The 24,860-nt window shown below is 34.8% G+C and overlaps 1 protein-coding gene across 2 annotated transcripts in view; it reads left to right on the top strand.

Annotated features, from left to right (window-relative positions):
- LOC306883520 (beta-1,4-galactosyltransferase 1-like) overlaps nt 1-24,860 on the top strand; it is a 43,370-nt gene that overhangs the window by 8,584 nt on the left and 9,926 nt on the right. For both annotated transcript variants that reach the window (XM_079438823.1, XM_079438824.1), the window contains exon 4: nt 7,340-7,462. In XM_079438823.1, coding sequence (XP_079294949.1) covers nt 7,340-7,462 — 123 coding nt within the window. The remainder of the gene's footprint in view (nt 1-7,339; nt 7,463-24,860) is intronic.

The following is a 24,860-nucleotide window of genomic DNA, read 5'->3' as shown; positions in this document are numbered from 1 at the left end:
CCAATATGTGGCGCTGTAATTCTGCCATAGAGATACACAAAAAAACAGAGAAGAAGACTTGGACCATGTGCGTAAACCTTGCGCGCCGAATATAAACTAACACACAAAGCTAAAAGATTTTGCTTTAATAAAACTAATGAGCTCAGTGGGTTCTGCAGCACGAACACAGGCACGTAGCCTGACGTTGTTGTTGTTGTTGGTGTCGCTGTTATGTGACGTAACGGTGTCTGATTAGGGGCGAGACGTGGGCTGATGACGTCATCGTTTCAGAAAATATACGGATTCGCCGTCCACACGAAAACATGAAACCGGCGTTTTCAAATTTATCCACCCTGGGACCCGGTTTCAAAAATGATCGGTTTCACTCTTCGAAAACGACGGTTTCGTGTGGACGAAACGCCTATACGGTAAAAAATGTATGCGTATACAGAGAAACCCGTCTTCGTGTGGACGGGGCCTTAGAGTGGCCTTTTATTGTGGCCAGCCTAAGGCACACCTGTGCAATAATCATGCTGTCTAATCAGCATCTTGATATGCCACACCTGTGAGGTGGATGGATTATCTCGGCAAAGGAGAAGTGCTCACTAACACAGATTTAGACAGATTTGTGAACAATATTTGAGAGAAATGGGCCTTTTGTATACATAGAAAAAGTCTTAGATCTTGTATACTTAGAAAAAGTCTTAGATCTTGTATACTTAGAAAAAGTCTTAGAGTTCAGCTCATGAAAAATGGGGGCAAAAGCAAAAGTGTTGCGTTTATAATTTTGTTCAGTGTATATGAAAGTTTCACTTTTTGAAAAGTTACAAGAACTTTTTCAAATACAACTTTTTCACCATATTCAAATTTTCTGAGATGTATTTACATGAATATCAGTGTGCATGACTGCATTAGTGTTTACATGAGATTTACATGTTATTAAAGGGCCTTTTGAGACTGACTGTAGCTCATCTGTTTACATTTACATTTACGCATTTAGCAGACGCTTTTATCCAAAGCGACTTACATTGCATTCAAGTTACAGTTTTTACATTTTATCAGCTCTTGCTTTCCCTGGGAATCGAACCCATGACCTTGGCGTTGCTAGCGCCATGCTCTACTATTTGAGCTACAGGAAAGCTCTTAGAGCTTACACCTAGTCACCTTATGCGTTTTCTCTGAAAAGACCAGGTGTAAATATCCTCCAAAACGCTTTCGTGACGGATCGCTCAAATCACTTCAGGAGGTGGTCTGGGATGACTTCCAGACAAAAGTGGACAAGTGTAAATGCATCTGGTTGTTGAAACCACATATGTAAATTTTACTCCTCCCAAAGTGTTAAAAAAATTAATGTGTGAGAGCGTTGCTTTTGTTGACGTGAACTCTTGTTAAATTTACATGTGGGCATTGAAGATAGGATTTATATCCATTTTGCAGAGACTCATTTATATGGCCAGGTGTAAATGGAACCGTTTTAACAAATCCGATAAATAACTGATCAGAGAAATTGCATGAAGTGACCAGGTGTATACAGGCCCTTAGTAAAGCCATTTGGGTTTGTACTGATGCTAAGCATCCAGTTTCACATCAAAAGATAATAATCCAGTTAGATGAAGTATTTTTATTTTAATTCACTGAAGTTTTCTAAAATTGGCATAGACTTTAATATATAACCATTTTCTTTTTCTGGCAAAAATAATTTTGTCTTACACTATGGTTTAAAAGTTTGGGCTTAAACTTTCTATTCATCACATAATACTGAAACAAGTGTAGCACGTTTTTCACAAAAATGTTATGCAGGACAACTGTTTTCAATGATTATAATGATAAATGTTTCTTGAGCAGCAAATCAGCATATTAGAATGATCTCTGAAGGATCATGTGATTTAAAGACTGAGTAATGGCTGCTGAAAAGTATGAATAAATTACATTTAAAAATATATTATACCGAAAACGGTTATTTTAAATTGTAATGATATTTTGCAATGTTACTGTTTTCACCATATTTTTGATCAAATAAATGCAGCCTTTGTGATCATAAGAGACTTCTTTAAAAAACATCACTGACTTCAAACTTGTTAACGGTAGTGGATACAGTCACCGAGCTATAATACAACTCTCTGTTCTAAATACTGTATAGTAATCTTTCATTTCCATATCAAATGACACCTATATCTTCCATGGTACCACCACAGTGCTTTAAGTCTAAGGTATCTGTAATCCTGAGCTTCGATGTGAAAATGTGAAGGAAAAAAAAATCCAAATGTTGTAGGATCAGACCCTCAGTGGTTGGTCTATGAGCATTGTGTTTAATTTTTCATTAATGTTTATGGAGGAACAAGTCAACTTTATTTTCACTGGTAATCCACAACAGGCCTGGATGCTGTTGATTTAACCCGGTCATATTTAATCCAGAATATCCTTAAACCTTAGGGTACTCCAGCAGGACTTTGACCTGTAATAAGTGAGTCACTTTAGATAAAAGCGTCAGACATAAAAGTAGCAGCATTTGGATGGGAATATTCTAGCAACGTCACACATGATTCCCATTAGGGCCTATTAAGAGCTGAACTGTCTGTCTGAAATGAAACTATAGCTTGTTGGAGCGGCTTGTACCAGTGACCTCCAGCACTAGCTCCGTGTAACATGAGTATGATGTATGTGAAGGCGTGGGTGCATTCACGTGTGTCCTTTTGTATTTACAGTGTGCAATGAAGAAAAGATAAAGGTTAGGTTTTAAACTCTTACACACTGAAGCAGTTGTGTTGCTCTTTTGTAAGTCTTTTATAAGGTCTTTATGACGTTCACCACTGTTAGCATGGGCCGCAGAAGCTGGGCAACTTTTTTCCCACAGAACTTCAAAAGCATCTGGATGTAGTTTGTAATTTTCAAGAGTTACAGTGCGGAAGAACGTCAGACGAGAGCGGGCCAGAACCTGATGTAGGATAGTGTTTGCTCATTACTTTCAAACAGAGACACCTTTGTGTAGAGACAATTATGTAGAAACTGAAGTGTATGTTGTAAGAAAAATAGCAATAAAATGATAATGAATGTTGTGAGGATTGGACAAACCTTTGGTAAAAAAAAAAAAAAAAAAGTATGCTTTTGCATGCTTTCTCTGTAATTGCCCTGTGTTTGAATTTGAATTGTATTTAAATGCACTTGTTGTCCTCTCTATGCACTTTTGTGTTACTTTGAATGCTCGTTCACTTTATCTGGCCGTGACTTTGCAGTTTCTAAAGGGACAGTCCACCCAAAAATTAATTTATATATTACCATTTACCAGTGCTGAGTTTCTACTACTGATTACATGTAATCTAGATTATGTAATCAGATTACAAAAATGTAGTACTTGTAAATAGGTTATTACATTTTAAAATGCTCATAATCAGAGTACAGTTACTTTTTATAGATTACTAATTATTTACACAATGGCAGTAAGCTATTCATAATTTGATTCTTCCTTTTTTCTGTTTTAAGATTTTCCTTTCTAAAAAAATTCTAATGTGTGTCATATCGTTTAGCTTTCAATATTCACAATATAGAATGGCCATGTAAATTAATTTGTGATCCATGCTTCAGAACATGGGGACAAAAGCACCTCTCATGTCAATTATACAATGTTAATATTTGTGACCTTGGACCACAAAACCAGTCTAAGGGTCAATTTTTCGAAATTGAGATTTATACATCATCTGAAAGCTGAATAAATAAACTTTCCATTGATGTATGGTTTGTTAGGATAGGACAATATTTGGCCGAGATACAACTATTTGAAAATCTGGAATCTGAGGGTGCAAAAAAAAATCTAAGTATTGTGAAAATCGCCTTTAAAGTTGTACAAATGAAGTTCTTAGCAATGCATATTACTAATCAAAAATGAAGTTTTGATATATTTACAGTAGGAACTTTACAAAATATCTTCATGGAACATGATCTTTACTTAATATCCTAATGAATTTTGGCATAAAAGAAAAATCTATAATTTTGACCCATACAATGTGTTTTTGGCTATTACTACAAATATACCCCAGCGACTTAAGACTGGTTTTGTGCTCCAGGGTCACATTTAATTAATTTAACGACACATTTGCATGTTCACAGCTCTCTGAAATCGGTTAATGGTCACATTAACATGCAGATTAACAAATAAAATATTTAAAATGTAAAAATGTCATTTTAATTTGACATTTTTATAATTTAATTAAATATTATCTTTTCATCAATTCATAAACCCTCGGAAGCTCTTTCATTGAAATGAGTGATTTACATTAGGATTTGAATCGCAAATCTGCGTATCTGTTTTAGTATTATAAGATTTGCTAGAGAAACAAATAATAGCAACTGAAGTGGTAGAAGCTTCAAGTGCTCTTGTTGTTATATGGTGACGTTCAGGTTTGGTAACATTCTTCAGAAGGCAGTGGGTATTTATGTAGATTGGGGATCGGCGCATTCCCTTCAAAATGAAAGTAACGTTAATCCTCTGTGGCTCAGATGTCGGGAGTAAATGACGACAGATATATTCATTATTACATCCAACAATTAAACACTTCAATCGCTTAATTGGAGGCATCTTGTCTTCCTGCACCTGAGGCGGACAGATCTCAGTTCACTCAGGGCGGGTCTTGTCAATCAACTATCGTGGGAGGGGTCTGTACAGAACTACGTCATTCTGACACAACTCTCAGAACAGCCTGATTTGAGAAAGGGGATTTTAAAATAGGGATTTTAAAAAAAAAAACACTGGGTGGAATTTTATCATTATAGAATGGATGTGTACACATACTTCCAACACACATTTGTGTTCAAACAACTTGTAAAGTGAATTTTGCATCCGATGACCGCTTTAAGTTTAACCATCATAGAGTGAAAGTTTATCATTTACACATGTTTTGTCTTGCCAATGTACCATTCAAACAATTTTAAACCATTCATGCAAAAGAGAACATGCGCGCTGTTTTTTTACCGCTGCCGCACACACCCGAAGCGAGCACACGCCGAGAAATAGAGAGGTGCGATTCACACAGACAGATTGATTCCTCTTTCACTTCTCTTTGAACGGAAAAATACACACAAAGTTATGTTTAAATACCTGTTTTGGCAAGTATTCTGGTAAACACAGTTGGTTATGTCTTAAGTGAACCGAAACAGCTGAGAAAGAAACCGGATGTGTGTCAGTATTAGGTTTGTGCATTTGATCTTAAAGAGACAGCAGTTTATAAATACTTGCAGTGATTACTTGCTATTGTTATTTTATGATTAATTATTACATTTCTGCATCTGAATACTAGTGTTACTGACTTTATTAGTAACTTTGTTGTATTCTATTATACGCTTGTCATTTGTGTAATTGTTCTTGTTTTATTACTGACTTTATTAGTTCAGCTAGTAGTTTTTGCTGTGGTATAGAAGTACTTAAAGTAAGCTTTCAGTAATTAATAATAACTAAACTTTTTTTTGTTTTTTGCTGATCCAAAAAAATGATCTGATCCGTGACTCAAAATCCGTAATATGATCCGAATCATGAGTTTTGTGATCCGTTGCACCACTACATATTAGTGTTATTAGTAGGGATGCACCGATCCGATATTTAGTATCTGTATCGGCTCCGATACTGGCATTTTCTGCCGGATGGGGTATCGGTCAGACGAGTCCAATCCAAATCCGATATTCTGCGTATACTATTGTGTTATTGTTAAGCTCCATGAAAGGCACAAAAACATTATAAAGCACCATAAAAGTTCTCGTGCCCTATTTCCCAGCTGTTCTGAAGACGTTCCATAGTCTAATGTGAGGTACAGATGAATATTCAAATCATCAAATTTAAGTTCAGGTAAACTCTTCTCTATGCTGCAGCTGTCTGTCATTCTCCATTCAGCATTCAAACTGCGTGTCATGTTTGGTTATGACAGTCAAGACGATGAAACTCTCTCCAAGTTTGCACAGTAACTGAGATTTAAAACTGTTAAAAGATAAGGCACAAACACACAGGGGATTGGTATCCGTATCGGCCGATACTCAGAATGATACTCAGAATCTTTGGTATCTGATCGGTTCTGAAAAAGTGGTGTCGGTGCATCTCTAATTATTAGAGGGCTAGAGAAACAAATAATAGCAACTCAGAGTAGAGAGTGGTGATCTTGTGATTATGCGGATGTTCAAGTTTGCCAGCATTTTTAGAAGGCAGTAAGCAGGTGTGTCTAATGCTGCGTTCATGTCACGTAAAAATGTATGAAACTACTGGATGACAAATTCAAATCAGAATCAAAAGTAGTTTCAACACCAGCACCAAAATGGATTTGTAGATTAGTAACAATTAGTAACTAACTAACAGCTAAGTTAATTTCATTTCAGCATTAATATTGTAGCTTCTCACAGTCCTGGAAAACCAAGCTTTGAAAAGTCAACATTTCGATAGTTATTATAATTTTTCTAGTTACACTTAAAAATAAAGGTATTTCCCGATGCCATAGAAGAACCTTTTTGTCTAAATGGTTCCATAAAGAACCTTTAACATCTGAAGAACCTTTCCGTTTCACAAAATGTGGCGAAAGAAGGTCCTTCAGATTATAAAAAGGTAAGAAAGAGATGGTTCTTTAACGAACCTTTTGGTTCTTTGTGGAACCAAAAATGGTTCTTCGGTGGCATCGCTGTGAAGAACCTTTTAAGCACCTTTATTTACTGCGCATACACTCTTTATATATAAGAGTGTATGCTCAGATTTAAAGTATGTATTTGACTAGAAACAACTCTTCTGTGATTCTCTATAAAACAATAGAAAATATAGTCTGAAATATTTGTAAAATATTTTAGTCTTCCATATTTAATTTGAAATGGTCCTGCTGTTTAACAAATACATTTTTAGCAGTACAAATATTAGATACATTTTGGTGATTTTATTTTATTTTTTATTATTATGTAACAGGACACTGTAATTTATTACTAATTGTTTAATTATTAATAAATTAAATGAATCGGACATAATAATAGATAACAATCTCTGATGCCCTTAGTTTGGTCAAAAGTATCTCACACCAAACGGGTTAACACCATGTTTTCTGACGGCCAACTATTGCTATGGTTATCACTGTCAACCATCACACGTTTGGGTAAGTCGGAGTGGCACCACCTGATAATTTACAAGACCAACTGGCTTACAGCAAAACACAGAGGCAGCAGATGTTATGGGCTCAAGTTCAGCCCCCTGCCAGTTCTCATTAGTGCACCGTCATTAAAACAGTCATTTCCCTGCAGAGAAAATCAAGCTATATGCTGCACTTCTTCTGCACCTGACGTAGCAACTACCACCCAGCACGCAACTGTTCCTCACTGTTTCTATCGCTCTGTCCGTTTCTAACAGGTTGCCATACACACAATACTTTGGTGGCGTGTCATCCCTGAGCAAGGAACAGTATCTGAAGATCAACGGCTTTCCAAACAACTACTGGGGCTGGGGAGGAGAAGACGATGACATATTTAACAGGTCAGAGAACTTTTAAAAGAATGCTTCGCCCAAAAATTCTGTCATTATTTACTCACCCTCATTTTGTTCTAGTGTTTGTTTTTAGAAAATCCTCACAGATTTATAGCATACAAAAGCAGTTTATAGTTCTTATAAACCATTTCTGCCATGGATTAAAAAAATAGAAAGGTAATTAGGGCCCAAGCCAGTAAGGCGCAGGGCCCTATTGTTCTTCTAAGGATTATTAGGGCCCAAGCCAGTAAGGCGCAGGGCCCTATTGTTCTTCTAAGGATTATTAGGGCCCAAGCCAGTAAGGCGCAGGGCCCTATTGTTCTTCTAAGGATTATTATTTTTTTTTTTTTTAGGGCCCAAGCCAGTAAGGCGCAGGGCCCTATTGTTCCCCTAAGGATTATTATTTTTTTTTTTTTTTTTTTTTTTTTTTTTTTTTTTTTTATTATTTTTTATTTCGACTATCCGGGTACTTTTGGGGGCCTTAACGTGCCCGAAAACTCTTGAAAATTGGCACACACATTGGAACCTGCGGCCATTAGGACGCCGCTGAGGCTGGGACCCGGGCGTGGCACAGGGGCTCTACGGCGCCCCCTGCAAAATTGTCAGAAAGCTTGATGTATAGCTCACACATACTTGCACGTATTCATATGAAACTCGGTACACATATAGAACTCATTGAGCTGAACAACTTTCACGCAGCATGTCTTAGGCTCCGCCCAACAGGAAGTCGGCTATTCAGGGCTGTTTAAAAAGCGCATGCTCTGGAATTTGATATACTCCTCTGAGGATTTCCATACGATTGCCACCAAACTCGGTGAACATGATCTCAAGACATTGGGGACGCTAAATTGCGAAGATATTTTTGATATGTCGAACGGTTTGCCCGTGGCGAGGCGATGAAGTTATGGCGAAAAATGAGACCCAGGAAATGCGTAATAACGTCCACATACATTGTATGATGCAGATCAAACTTCAGTGATTTGTTCGTTGTATGATGCCGATCGGATAGATGTGACTATTATGACTGAAAGTTATAGCGCCACCAACTGGCTGCAGGAAGTGTGTCGTTTTCAAAATGCTTTGAATTCAGCATCTTATTTTTACTCGATTTGCTTCAAACTTCACCAGAATAATGTCAAAACACGGCCGATGTAAAACTGTGAAAGGAATATTGATATCTAAAATTATGTTACCATGGCAACGTGTCAAAGTTGAAAATTCGTTTCTGGTGATTTTGAGGCAGATAACATGTTTAGAATGTCATGAAACTCAACACACATATCAGTATTAATGATAGTTAGACACTGGAAAAAGCTCATAAACGGGCGTGGAAGAGGCACTCTATAGCGCCACCTTTTGTCAAAAATGGGGGGGTTAGTTTTAGCTACAGACACCAAACTCGGTACATAAATTGTTCTTATTAATCCGGACAACTTTCTAATTTACAGTCATTAGCTACGACCAACAGGAAGTCGGCTATATTTATTTTAATGTGGGTTTTTTAAAAAAACGGGCTGTAAACAAATTAATACTCCTCCAAGCAGAAACACGGAAATCACACCAAACATTTTTTATCATGATGCCAAAATACTGAAGATGCTAAATTGCGGACGGATTTAGGATATCTTGAACGATGATTTAATGGCAATTTATTAAAGTTACAGTAAAAAAGAGATTTTTTTTTTTTTTTTTATCTTTTAAGAGCAGCTTCCAAACACTTCATAAAAAATTACATACACAGAACAATACAGTCTGACGATATGTGATTAATTTCATGAATTTACAATACACTATGCAGAGGAGAAAATTTAAAAACTATCAGACAGTTGTTACAATGCTTCTATGAGTGAGAGTTCCCTGTCAGCCTGCAGCTGAGTGAGGGGGTGGGGGTGGGGTGGGGTGTGAGTGACTGTGTGGATTGAGGAGCTGGGTGAGAGAGAGAAAGAGAGAGAGGGTCTGTTTTTTTTAAATCTTTAAAAAATGCTTATAAAGCATTAAAGGTTTTGATAACACTTTATAATTAAGTCTCATTTGTTAACAGTAGGGAATGCATTAATTAACATGAACTAACAATGAAAAATATAATTTTTTACAGCATGTTAATTCTTCATTGATAGTATGAACTTACAATGAACTAACAATGAACAAAATATTTTTAATGTTAGAAAAATAGTCATGTTCAAAAGAGAAACTTTAAAATTTAATAATATATTAACACATTTTGGAATTAATATTGATCAACATTAAATGGAATATAATTATTAATGATTATATATATATATATATATATATAATGATAGCTACAGACACCAAACTTGGTACATAAATTGTTCACATTAAGCCGGACAACTTTCTAATTTACAGACATTAGCTACGACCAACAGGAAGTCGGCTTTTTTTTTCAAAACGGGCTGTAAACAAATTCATACACCTCCAAGCAGAAACCACAAATTCACACCAAACACAGAACAAGACAGTCTGAGGATATGTGATTAATTCCATGAATTTACAGTACACTATGGCGAGAAGAAAATTTTAAAACTTATCAGAGATATCCTGTCACTGTGCTTCTAATGTGTGCGGTAGGTGACTGGGTGAGTGACTGACTGTGTGAGTTCAGTGAGTGTGGAGGGGGAGAGAGAGAGAGAGAGAGAGAGAGAGAGAGAGAGAGTCTGTTTAAACTTCTCAATAAAATCCTTAAAAAATGCTTAAAGCATTAAAGGTTTTGATAACACTTTATAATTGAGTCTCATTTGTTAACAGTAGGGAATGCATTAATTAACATGAACTAACAATGAAAAATATATTTTTTAAAGCATGTTAATTCTTCATTGATAGTATGAACTTACAATGAACTAACAATGAACAAAATATTTTTAATATTAGAAAAATAGTCATGTTCAAAAGATAAAACTTTAAAATTTAATATATTAACACATTTTGGAATTGATTTTAAACATTAAAACATTGATTTCAACATTAAATGGTATATATTTATTAATGATGTAAATTAACAACAGTTAAATAATGTTGTTTTTTAACATTGGTTAATTCACAAATAACATTAAATATTAACAATATATTTTTTACTTTATTCATTTGTGTTAGAAAAAATTATTCATTTTAGTTAATGGAAAAATAAATCATTAAAAAATGCTTATAAATCATTAAAACCTTTGGTAACTATAATAATTTCTCATTTGTTAGCATTAGTAAATGCATTAACTAACATCAACTACCAATGAAAAATATATTTTCACAGAATTTAAAGTTTTATATGTTGTTCTGTGTGTGTGTGTTTCACAGAGTTGATGGTTTGGATTAACCCTTTAATTGCCGTATCCCTTAAAACCAAACTGCCAGAGGGTTACTGTGATGCTTGTGCTCGCTGGGCACCGTTTTATCGATGCCACCGGGGTGGCGTATGCTGACGGCTTGGGCCCGTCATCGCTGCTCGCAGCTATATTTTTTTTTTTTTTTTTTTTTTTTTTTTTTTTATTTCAATCATCCGGGCACTTTTGGGGGCCTTAACGTGCCCGAAAACTCTCGAAAATTGGCACGCACGTTGGAACCTGCGGCCATTAGGACGCCGCTGAGGCTGGGACCCGGGCGTGGCACAGGGGCTCTACGGCGCCCCCTGGAAAATTGTCAGAAAGCTTGATGTATAGCTCACACATACTTGCACGTATTCATATGAAACTCGGTACACATATAGAACTCATTGAGCCGAACAACTTCCGCGCAGCATGTCATAGGCTCCGCCCAACAGGAAGTCGGCTATTCAGGGCTGTTTAAAAAGCGCATGCTCTGGAATTTGATATACTCCTCTGAGGATTTCCATACGATTGCCACCAAACTAGGTGAACATGATCTCAAGACATTGGGGACGCTAAATTGCGAAGATATTTTTGATATGTCGAACGGTTTGCCCGTGGCGAGGCGATGAAGTTATGGCGAAAAATGAGACCCAGGAAATGCCTAATAACGTCCACATACATTGTATGATGTATATCAAACTTCAGTGATTTGTTCGTTGTATGATGCCGATCGGATAGATGTGACTATTATGACTGAAAGTTATAGCGCCACCAACTGGCTGCAGGAAGTGTGTCGTTTTCAAAATGCTTTGAATTCAGCATCTTCTTTTACCTCGATTTGCTTCAAACTTCACCAGAATAATGTCAAAACACGGCCGATGTAAAACTGTGAAGGGAATATTGATATCTAAAATTATGTTGCCATGGCAACGTGTCAAAGTTGAAAATTCGTTTCTGGTGATTTTGAGGCAGATAACATGTTTAGAATGTCATGAAACTCAACACACATATCAGTATTAATGATAGTTAGACACTGGAAAAAGCTCATAAACGGGCGTGGAAGAGACACTCTATAGCGCCACCTTTTGTCAAAAATGAGGGGGTTAGTTTTAGCTACAGACACCAAACTCGGTACATAAATTGTTCTTATTAATCCGGACAATTTTCTAATTTACAGTCATTAGCTACGACCAACAGGAAGTCGGCTATATTTATTTTAATGTGGGTTTTTTTTAAAAACGGGCTGTAAACAAATTAATACTCCTCCAAGCAGAAACACGGAAATCACACCAAACATTTTTTATCATGATGCCAAAATACTGAAGATGCTAAATTGCGGACGGATTTAGGATATCTTGAACGATGATTTAATGGCAATTTATTAAAGTTACAGTAAAAAAGATAATTTTTTTTTTTTTTTATCTTTTAAGAGCAGCTTCCAAACACTTCATAAAAAATTACATACACAGAACAATACAGTCTGAGGATATGTGATTAATTTCATGAATTTACAATACACTATGCTTAGGAGAAAATTTAAAAACTATCAGAGAGCTCTTAGACTGCTTCTGAGTGAGAGATCCCTGTCAGCCTGCAGCTGAGTGAGGGGTGGGGTGGGGTGGGGTGTGAGTGACTGTGTGAGTGACTGTGTGGATTGAGGAGCTGGGTGAGAGAGAGAAAGAGAGAGAGGGTCTGTTTTTTAAAATCTTTAAAAAATGCTTATAAATCATTAAATAAGGTCTCAATTCTTAACATTAGGAAATGCATTAATTAACGTGAACTAACAATGAAAAATATATTTTTACATCATGTTAATTCTTCCATGATAGTATGAACTAACAAAGAACAATTTTTTTAAAGCATTTATTAATCTTTTTAATGTTAGAAAAATAGTCATGTTCAAAAGATAAACTTTCAAATGTAATAATATATTAACACATTTTGGAATTAATATTGATCAACATTAAATGGTATATAATTATTAATGTTTATATATATATAATGATAGCTACAGACACCAAACTCGGTACATAAATTGTTCTTATTAATCCGGACAACTTTCTAATTTACAGTCATTAGCTACGACCAACAGGAAGTCGGCTATATTTATTTTAATGTGGGTTTTGTTTTTAAACAGGCTGTAAACAAATTCATGCTCCTCCAAACAGAAACACGGAAATCACACCAAACATTTTTTCTTATGATGCCAAAATACTGAAGATGCTAAATTGCGGACGGATTTAGGATATCTTGAACGATGATTTAATGGCAATTTATTAAAGTTACAGTAAAAAAGAGAAAACTTTTCTTTTCTTTTTTTCTTTTAAGAGCAGCTTCCAAACACTTCATAAAAAATTACATACACAGAACAATACAGTCTGAGGATATGTGATTAATTTCATGAATTTACAATACACTATGCGGAGGAGAAAATTTAAAAACTATCAGAGTTCTCCTGTCTCTGTGCTTCTAATGTTTGCGGTAGGTGACTGGGTGGGTGACTGACTGTGTGAGTTCAGTGAGTGTGGAGGGGGAGAGAGAGAGGGAGAGAGAGAGAGGGTCTGTTTAAACATCTTAATAAAATCCTTAAAAAATGCTTATAAAGCATTAAAGGTTTTGATAACACTTTATAATTAAGTCTCATTTGTTAACAGTAGGGAATGCATTAATTAACATGAACTAACAATGAAATATATTTTTTACAGCATGTTAATTCTTCATTGATAGTATGAACTTACAATGAACTAACAATGAACAAAATATTTTTTATATTAGAAAAATAGTCATGTTCAAAAGATAAAACTTTAAAATTTAATAATATATTAACACATTTTGGAATTGATTTTGATCAACATTAAATGGTATATATTTATTAATGATGTAAATTAACAACAGTTAAATAATGTTGTTTTTTAACATTGGTTAATTCACAAATAACATTAAATATTAACAATATATTTTTTACTTTATTAATTTGTGTTAGAAAAAATTATTCATGTTAGTTAATGGAAAAATAAATCATTAAAAAATGCTTATAAATCATTAAAAGCTTTGGTAACTATAATAATTTCTCATTTGTTAGCATTAGTAAATGCATTAACTAACATCAACTACCAATGAAAAATATATTTTCACAGAACTTAAAGTTTTATATGTTCTGTGTGTGTGTGTTTCACAGAGTTGATGGTTTGGATTAACCCTTTAATTGCCGTATCCCTTAAAACCAAACTGCCAGAGGGTTACTGTGATGCTTGTGCTCGCTGGGCACCGTTTTATCGATGCCACCGGGGTGGCATATGCTGACGGCTTGGGCCCGTCATCGCTGCTCGCAGCTATATTTATTTTTTTTTTTTTTTTTTTTTTTTTTTTTTTTTTTTTTTTATTTCAATCATCCGGGCACTTTTGGGGGCCTTAACGTGCCCGAAAACTCTCGAAAATTGGCACGCACGTTGGAACCTGCGGCCATTAGGACGCCGCTGAGGCTGGGACCCGGGCGTGGCACAGGGGCTCTACGGCGCCCCCTGGAAAATTGTCAGAAAGCTTGATGTATAGCTCACACATACTTGCACGTATTCATATGAAACTCGGTACACATATAGAACTCATTGAGCCGAACAACTTCCGCGCAGCATGTCATAGGCTCCGCCCAACAGGAAGTCGGCTATTCAGGGCTGTTTAAAAAGCGCATGCTCTGGAATTTGATATACTCCTCTGAGGATTTCCATACGATTGCCACCAAACTCGGTGAACATGATCTCAAGACATTGGGGACGCTAAATTGCGAAGATATTTTTGATATGTCGAACGGTTTGCCCGTGGCGAGGCGATGAAGTTATGGCGAAAAATGAGACCCAGGAAATGCCTAATAACGTCCACATACATTGTATGATGTTGATCAAACTCCAGTGGTTTGTTCGTTGTATGATGCCGATCGGATAGATGTGACTATTATGACTGAAAGTTATAGCGCCACCAACTGGCTGCAGGAAGTGTGTCGTTTTCAAAATTATTTGAATTCAGCATCTTATTTTTACTCGATTTGCTTCAAACTTCACCAGAATAATGTCAAAACACGGCCGATGTAAAACTGTGAAGGGAATATTGATATCTAAAATTATGTTGCCATGGCAACGTGTCAAAGTTGAAAATTCGTTTCTGGTGATTTTGAGGCAGATAACATGTTTAGAATGTCATGAAACTCAACACACATATCCATTTTAATGATAGTTAGACACTGGAAAAACCTCATAAACGGGCGTGGAAGAGGCACTCTATAGCGCCACCTTTTGTCAAAAATGGGGGGGTTACTTTTAGCTACAGACACCAAACTCGGTACATAAATTGTTCTTATTAATCCGGACAACTTTCTAATTTACAGTCATTAGCTACGACCAACAGGACGTCGGCTATATTTATTTTAATGTGGGTTTTTTTTTAAAACGGGCTGTAAACAAATTCATACTCCTCAAAGCAGAAACACGTAAATCACACCAAACATTTTTTCTCATGATGCCAAAATACTGAAGATGCTAAATTGCGGACGGATTTAGGATATCTTGAACGATGATTTAATGGCAATTTATTAAAGTTACAGTAAAAAAGAGATTTTTTTTTTTTTTTTATCTTTTAAGAGCAGCTTCCAAACACTTCATAAAAAATTACATACACAGAACAATACAGTCTGAGGATATGTGATTAATTTCATGAATTTACAATACACTATGCAGAGGAGAAAATTTAAAAACTATCAGACAGTTGTTACAATGCTTCTATGAGTGAGAGTTCCCTGTCAGCCTGCAGCTGAGTGAGGGGGTGGGGGTGGGGTGTGAGTGACTGTGTGAGTGACTGTGTGGATTGAGGAGCTGGGTGAGAGAGAGAAAGAGAGAGAGGGTCTGTTTTTTTTAAATCTTTAAAAAATGCTTATAAAGCATTAAAGGTTTTCATAACACTTTATAATTAAGTCTCAATTGTTAACAGTAGGGAATGCATTAATTAACATGAACTAACAATGAAAAATATAATTTTTTACAGCATGTTAATTCTTCATTGATAGTATGAACTTACAATGAACTAACAATGAACAAAATATTTTTAATGTTAGAAAAATAGTCATGTTCAAAAGAGAAACTTTAAAATTTAATAATATATTAACACATTTTGGAATTAATATTGATCAACATTAAATGGAATATAATTATTAATGATTATATATATATATAATGATAGCTACAGACACCAAACTTGGTACATAAATTGTTCACATTAAGCCGGACAACTTTCTAATTTACAGACATTAGCTACGACCAACAGGAAGTCGGCTTTTTTTTTTTTATGTGTTTTTTTTTTTCAAAACGGGCTGTAAACAAATTCATACACCTCCAAGCAGAAACCACAAATTCACACCAAACACAGAACAAGACAGTCTGAGGATATGTGATTAATTCCATGAATTTACAGTACACTATGGCGAGAAGAAAATTTTAAAACTTATCAGAGATATCCTGTCACTGTGCTTCTAATGTGTGCGGTAGGTGACTGGGTGAGTGACTGACTGTGTGAGTTCAGTGAGTGTGGAGGGGGAGAGAGAGAGAGAGAGAGAGAGAGAGAGAGAGAGAGAGAGAGAGAGAGAGTCTGTTTAAACTTCTCAATAAAATCCTTAAAAAATGCTTAAAGCATTAAAGGTTTTGATAACACTTTATAATTGAGTCTCATTTGTTAACAGTAGGGAATGCATTAATTAACATGAACTAACAATGAAAAATATATTTTTTAAAGCATGTTAATTCTTCATTGATAGTATGAACTTACAATGAGCTAACAATGAACATAATATTTTTAATATTAGAAAAATAGTCATGTTCAAAAGATAAAACTTTAAAATTTAATATATTAACACATTTTGGAATTGATTTTAAACATTAAAACATTGATTTCAACATTAAATGGTATATATTTATTAATGATGTAAATTAACAACAGTTAAATAATGTTGTTTTTTAACATTGGTTAATTCACAAATAACATTAAATATTAACAATATATTTTTTACTTTATTCATTTGTGTTAGAAAAAATTATTCATTTTAGTTAATGGAAAAATAAATCATTAAAAAATGCTTATAAATCATTAAAACCTTTGGTAACTATAATAATTTCTCATTTGTTAGCATTAGTAAATGCATTAACTAACATCAACTACCAATGAAAAATATATTTTCATAGAATTTAAAGTTTTATATGTTGTTCTGTGTGTGTGTGTTTCACAGAGTTGATGGTTTGGATTAACCCTTTAATTGCCGTATCCCTTAAAACCAAACTGCCAGAGGGTTACTGTGATGCTTGTGCTCGCTGGGCACCGTTTTATCGATGCCACCGGGGTGGCGTATGCTGACGGCTTGGGCCCGTCATCGCTGCTCGCAGCTATATTTATTAGGGCCCAAGCCAGTAAGGCGCAGGGCCCTATTGTTCTTCTAAGGATTATTATTTTTTTTTTTTTTATTTTTTTTTTTATTTTTTATTTCAATCATCCGGGCACTTTTGGGGGCCTTAACGTGCCCGAAAACTCTCGAAAATTGGCACGCACATTGGAACCTGCGGCCATTAGGACGCCGCTGAGGCTGGGACCCGGGCGTGGCACAGGGGCTCTACGGCGCCCCCTGGAAAATTGTCAGAAAGCTTGATGTATAGCTCACACATACTTGCACGTATTCATATGAAACTTGGTACACATATAGAACTCATTGAGCTGAACAACTTCCGCGCAGCATGTCATAGGCTCCGCCCAACAGGAAGTCGGCTATTCAGGGCTGTTTAAAAAGCGCATGCTCTGGAATTTGATATACTCCTCTGAGGATTTCCATACGATTGCCACCAAACTCGGTGAACATGATCTCAAGACATTGGGGACGCTAAATTGCGAAGATATTTTTGATATGTCGAACGGTTTGCCCGTGGCGAGGCGATGAAGTTATGGCGAAAAATGAGACCCAGGAAATGCCTAATAACGTCCACATACATTGTATGATGTAGATCAAACTCCAGTGGTTTGTTCGTTGTATGATGCCGATCGGATAGATGTGACTATTATGACTGAAAGTTATAGCGCCACCAACTGGCTGCAGGAAGTGTGTCGTTTTCAAAATGATTTGAATTCAGCATCTTATTTTTACTCGATTTGCTTCAAACTTCACCAGAATAATGTCAAAACACGGCCGATGTAAAACTGTGAAGGGAATATTGATATCTAAAATTATGTTGCCATGGCAACGTGTCAAAGTTGAAAATTCGTTTCTGGTGATTTTGAGGCAGATAACATGTTTAGAATGTCATGAAACTCAACACACATATCCATTTTAATGATAGTTAGACACTGGAAAAAGCTCATAAACGGGCGTGGAAGAGGCACTCTATAGCGCCACCTTTTGTCAAAAATGGGGGGGTTAGTTTTAGCTACAGACACCAAACTCGGTACATAAATTGTTCTTATTAATCCGGACAACTTTCTAATTTACAGTCATTAGCTACGACCAACAGGACGTCGGCTATATTTATTTTAATGTGGGTTTTTTTTTAAAACGGGCTGTAAACAAATTCATACTCCTCAAAGCAGAAACACGTAAATCACACCAAACATTTTTTCTCATGATGCCAAAATACTGAAGATGCTAAATTGCGGACGGATTTAGGATATCTTGAACGATGATTTAATGGCAATTTATTAAAGTTACAGTAAAAAATAGATTTTTTTTTTTTTTTTATCTTTTAAGAGCAGCTTCCAAACACTTCATAAAAAATTACATACACAGAACAATACAGTCTGACGATATGTGATTAATTTCATGAATTTACAATACACTATGCAGAGGAGAAAATTTAAAAACTATCAGGCAGTTGTTACAATGCTTCTATGAGTGAGAGTTCACTGTCAGCCTGCAGCTGAGTGAGGGGGTGGGGGTGGGGTGGGGTGGGGTGTGAGTGACTGTGTGGATTGAGGAGCTGGGTGAGAGAGAGAAAGAGAGAGAGGGTCTGTTTTTTTTAAATCTTTAAAAAATGCTTATAAAGCATTAAAGGTTTTCATAACACTTTATAATTAAGTCTCATTTGTTAACAGTAGGGAATGCATTAATTAACATGAACTAACAATGAAAAATATAATTTTTTACAGCATGTTAATTCTTCATTGATAGTATGAACTTACAATGAACTAACAATGAACAAAATATTTTTAATGTTAGAAAAATAGTCATGTTCAAAAGAGAAACTTTAAAATTTAATAATATATTAACACATTTTGGAATTAATATTGATCAACATTAAATGGAATATAATTATTAATGATTATATATATATAATGATAGCTACAGACACCAAACTTGGTACATAAATTGTTCAACAACTTTCGGACAACTTTCTAATTTACAGACATTAGCTACGACCAACAGGAAGCCGGCTTTTTTTTTTTATGTGTTTTTTTTTTTCAAAACGGGCTGTAAACAAATTCATACACCTCCAAGCAGAAACCACAAATTCACACAAAACACAGAACAAGACAGTCTGAGGATATGTGATTAATTCCATGAATTTACAGTACACTATGGCGAGAAGAAAATTTTAAAACTTATCAGAGATATCCTGTCACTGTGCTTCTAATGTGTGCGGTGGGTGACTGGGTGAGTGACTGACTGTGTGAGTTCAGTGAGTGTGGAGGGGGAGAGAGAGAGAGAGAGAGAGAGAGAGAGTCTGTTTAAACTTCTCAATAAAATCCTTAAAAAATGCTTATAAAGCATTAAAGGTTTTGATAACACTTTATAATTGAGTCTCATTTGTTAACAGTAGGGAATGCATTAATTAACATGAACTAACAATGAAAAATATATTTTTTAAAGCATGTTAATTCTTCATTGATAGTATGAACTTACAATGAACTAACAATGAACAAAATATTTTTAATATTAGAAAAATAGTCATGTTCAAAAGATAAAACTTTAAAATTTAATATATTAACACATTTTGGAATTGATTTTAAACATTAAAACATTGATTTCAACATTAAATGGTATATATTTATTAATGATGTAAATTAACAACAGTTAAATAATGTTGTTTTTTAACATTGGTTAATTCACAAATAACATTAAATATTAACAATATATTTTTTACTTTATTCATTTGTGTTAGAAAAAATTATTCATTTTAGTTAATGGAAAAATAAATCATTAAAAAATGCTTATAAATCATTAAAACCTTTGGTAACTATAATAATTTCTCATTTGTTAGCATTAGTAAATGCATTAACTAACATCAACTACCAATGAAAAATATATTTTCACAGAATTTAAAGTTTTATATGTTGTTCTGTGTGTGTGTGTTTCACAGAGTTGATGGTTTGGATTAACCCTTTAATTGCCGTATCCCTTAAAACCAAACTGCCAGAGGGTTACTGTGATGCTTGTGCTCGCTGGGCACCGTTTTATCGATGCCACCGGGGTGGCGTATGCTGACGGCTTGGGCCCGTCATCGCTGCTCGCAGCTATATTTATTTTTATTTTTTTATTTTTTTTTTTTTTTTTTTTTTTTTTTTATTTCAATCATCCGGGCACTTTTGGGGGCCTTAACGTGCCCGAAAACTCTCGAAAATTGGCACGCACGTTGGAACCTGCGGCCATTAGGACGCCGCTGAGGCTGGGACCCGGGCGTGGCACAGGGGCTCTACGGCGCCCCCTGGAAAATTGTCAGAAAGCTTGATGTATAGCTCACACATACTTGCACGTATTCATATGAAACTCGGTACACATATAGAACTCATTGAGCCGAACAACTTCCGCGCAGCATGTCATAGGCTCCGCCCAACAGGAAGTCGGCTATTCAGGGCTGTTTAAAAAGCGCATGCTCTGGAATTTGATATACTCCTCTGAGGATTTCCATACGATTGCCACCAAACTAGGTGAACATGATCTCAAGACATTGGGGACGCTAAATTGCGAAGATATTTTTGATATGTCGAACGGTTTGCCCGTGGCGAGGCGATGAAGTTATGGCGAAAAATGAGACCCAGGAAATGCCTAATAACGTCCACATACATTGTATGATGTAGATCAAACTTCAGTGATTTGTTCGTTGTATGATGCCGATCGGATAGATGTGACTATTATGACTGAAAGTTATAGCGCCACCAACTGGCTGCAGGAAGTGTGTCGTTTTCAAAATGCTTTGAATTCAGCATCTTCTTTTACCTCGATTTGCTTCAAACTTCACCAGAATAATGTCAAAACACGGCCGATGTAAAACTGTGAAGGGAATATTGATATCTAAAATTATGTTGCCATGGCAACGTGTCAAAGTTGAAAATTCGTTTCTGGTGATTTTGAGGCAGATAACATGTTTAGAATGTCATGAAACTCAACACACATATCAGTATTAATGATAGTTAGACACTGGAAAAAGCTCATAAACGGGCGTGGAAGAGACACTCTATAGCGCCACCTTTTGTCAAAAATGAGGGGGTTAGTTTTAGCTACAGACACCAAACTCGGTACATAAATTGTTCTTATTAATCCGGACAATTTTCTAATTTACAGTCATTAGCTACGACCAACAGGAAGTCGGCTATATTTATTTTAATGTGGGTTTTTTTTAAAAACGGGCTGTAAACAAATTAATACTCCTCCAAGCAGAAACACGGAAATCACACCAAACATTTTTTATCATGATGCCAAAATACTGAAGATGCTAAATTGCGGACGGATTTAGGATATCTTGAACGATGATTTAATGGCAATTTATTAAAGTTACAGTAAAAAAGATAATTTTTTTTTTTTTTTATCTTTTAAGAGCAGCTTCCAAACACTTCATAAAAAATTACATACACAGAACAATACAGTCTGAGGATATGTGATTAATTTCATGAATTTACAATACACTATGCTTAGGAGAAAATTTAAAAACTATCAGAGAGCTCTTAGACTGCTTCTGAGTGAGAGATCCCTGTCAGCCTGCAGCTGAGTGAGGGGTGGGGTGGGGTGGGGTGTGAGTGACTGTGTGAGTGACTGTGTGGATTGAGGAGCTGGGTGAGAGAGAGAAAGAGAGAGAGGGTCTGTTTTTTAAAATCTTTAAAAAATGCTTATAAATCATTAAATAAGGTCTCAATTCTTAACATTAGGAAATGCATTAATTAACGTGAACTAACAATGAAAAATATATTTTTACATCATGTTAATTCTTCCATGATAGTATGAACTAACAAAGAACAATTTTTTTAAAGCATTTATTAATCTTTTTAATGTTAGAAAAATAGTCATGTTCAAAAGATAAACTTTCAAATGTAATAATATATTAACACATTTTGGAATTAATATTGATCAACATTAAATGGTATATAATTATTAATGTTTATATATATATAATGATAGCTACAGACACCAAACTCGGTACATAAATTGTTCTTATTAATCCGGACAACTTTCTAATTTACAGTCATTAGCTACGACCAACAGGAAGTCGGCTATATTTATTTTAATGTGGGTTTTTTTTTTAAACGGGCTGTAAACAAATTCATACTCCTCCAAACAGAAACACGGAAATCACACCAAACATTTTTTCTCATGATGCCAAAATACTGATGATGCTAAATTGCGGACGGATTTAGGATATCTTGAACGATGATTTAATGGAAATTTATTAAAGTTACAGTAAACAAGAAAAAACATTTTTTTTTTATCTTTTAAGAGCAGCTTCCAAACACTTCATAAAAAATTACATACACAGAACAATACAGTCTGAGGTTATGGGATTAATTTCATGAATTTACAATACACTATGCGGAGGAGAAAATTTAAAAACTATCAGAGCTGCTTTTGAGTGAGAGCTCCCTGCCAGCCTGCCTCTGAGTGAGAGCTCCCTGTCACTGCTGCTGAGTGAGGGGTGGGGGTGGGCTGTGAGTGACTGTGTGAGTGACTGTGTGGATTGAGTGTGGATTGAGGCAGTGGGTGAGAGAGAGAAAGAGAGAGAGGGTCTGTTTTTTAAAATCTTTAAAAAATGCTTATAAATCATTAAAGATTTTGATAACACTTTATAATAAGGTCTCATTTCTTAACATTAGGAAATGCATTAATTAACGTGAACTAACAATGAAAAATATATTTTTACAGCATGTTAATTCTTCCATGATAGTATGAAATAACAAAGAGCAATTTTTTTTAAAGCATTTATTAATCTTTTTAATGTTAGAAAAATAGTCATGTTCAAAAGATAAACTTTAAAATTTAATAATATATTAACACATTTTGGAATTAATATTGATCAACATTAAATGGTATATAATTATTAATTTGTATATATATATATATATATATGATAGCTACAGACACCAAACTCGGTATATAAATTGTTCTTATTAATCTGGACAACTTTCTAATTTACAGTCATTAGCTACGACCAACAGGAAGTCGGCTATATTTATTTTAATGTGTGTTTTTTTTTTTTAAACGGGCTGTAAACAAATTCATACTCCTCCAATCAGAAACACGGAAATCACACCAAACATTTTTTGTCATGATGCCAAAATACTGATGATGCTAAATTGCGGACGGATTTAGGATATCTTGAACGATGATTTAATGGCAATTTATTAAAGTTACAGTAAAAAAGAACACTTTTTTTTTTTTATCTTTTAAGAGCAGCTTCCAAACACTTCATAAAAAATTACATACACAGAACAAGACAGTCTGAGGATATGTGATTATTTCATGAATTTACAATACACTATGGCGAAAAGAAAATTTTCAAACTTATCAGAGTTCTCCTGTCTCTGTGCTTCTAATGTGTGCGGTGGGTGACTGGGTGGGTGACTGACTGTGTGAGTTTAGTGAGTGTGGAGGGGGAGAGAGAGAGGGAGAGAGAGAGAGGGTCTGTTTAAACTTCTCAATAAAATCCTTAAAAAATGCTTATAAAGCATTAAAGGTTTTGATAACACTTTATAATAAGGTCTCATTTCTTAACATTAGGAAATGCATTAATTAACGTGAACTAACAATGAAAAATATATTTTTACAGCATGTTAATTCTTCCAGGATAGTATGAACTAACAAAGAACAATTTTTTTTTAAAGCATTTATTAATCTTTTTAATGTTAGAAAAATAGTCATGTTCAAAAGATAAACTTTAAAATTTAATAATATATTAACACATTTTGGAATTAATATTGAACAACATTAAATGGTATATAATTATTAATGTTTATATATATATATATATAATGATAGCTACAGACACCAAACTCGGTACATAAATTGTTCTTATTAATCCGGACAACTTTCTAATTTACAGTCATTAGCTACGACCAACAGGAAGTCGGCTATATTTATTTTAATGTGGGTTTTTTTTAAACAGGCTGTAAACAAATTCATACTCCTTCAAGCAGAAACACAGAAATCACACCAAACATTTTTTCTCATGATGCCAAAATACTGAAGATGCTAAATTGTGGACGGATTTAGGATATCTTGAACGATGATTTAATGGCAATTTATTAAAGTTACAGAAAAAAGAGAACTTTTTTTTTTTTATCTTTTAAGAGCAGCTTCCAAACACTTCATAAAAAATTACATACACAGAACAATACAGTCTGAGGATATGTGATTAATTTCATGAATTTACAATACACTATGGAGAGGAGAAAATTTAAAACTTATCAGAGTTCTCCTGTCACTGCTTCTAATGTGTGCGGTGGGTGACTGGGTGAGTGACTGACTGTGTGAGTTCAGTGAGTGTGGAGGGGGAGAGAGAGAGAGAGAGAGGGTCTGTTTAAACTTCTCAATAAAATCCTTAAAAAATGCTTATAAAGCATTAAAGGTTTTGATAACACTTTATAATTAAGTCTCATTTGTTAACAGTAGGGAATGCATTAATTAACATGAACTAACAATGAAAAATATATATTTTACAGCATGTTAATTCTTCATTGATAGTATGAACTTACAACGAACTAACAATGAACAAAATATTTTTAATATTAGAAAAATAGTCATGTTCAAAAGATAAAACTTTAAAATGTAATAATATATTAATACATTTTGGAATTGATTTTGATCAACA

Source organism: Barbus barbus, assembly GCF_936440315.1.
Source record: "Barbus barbus genome assembly, chromosome: 17".
Lineage (NCBI taxonomy): Eukaryota > Metazoa > Chordata > Actinopteri > Cypriniformes > Cyprinidae > Barbus > Barbus barbus.
This window is presented reverse-complemented; position numbering and strand designations above follow the sequence as displayed.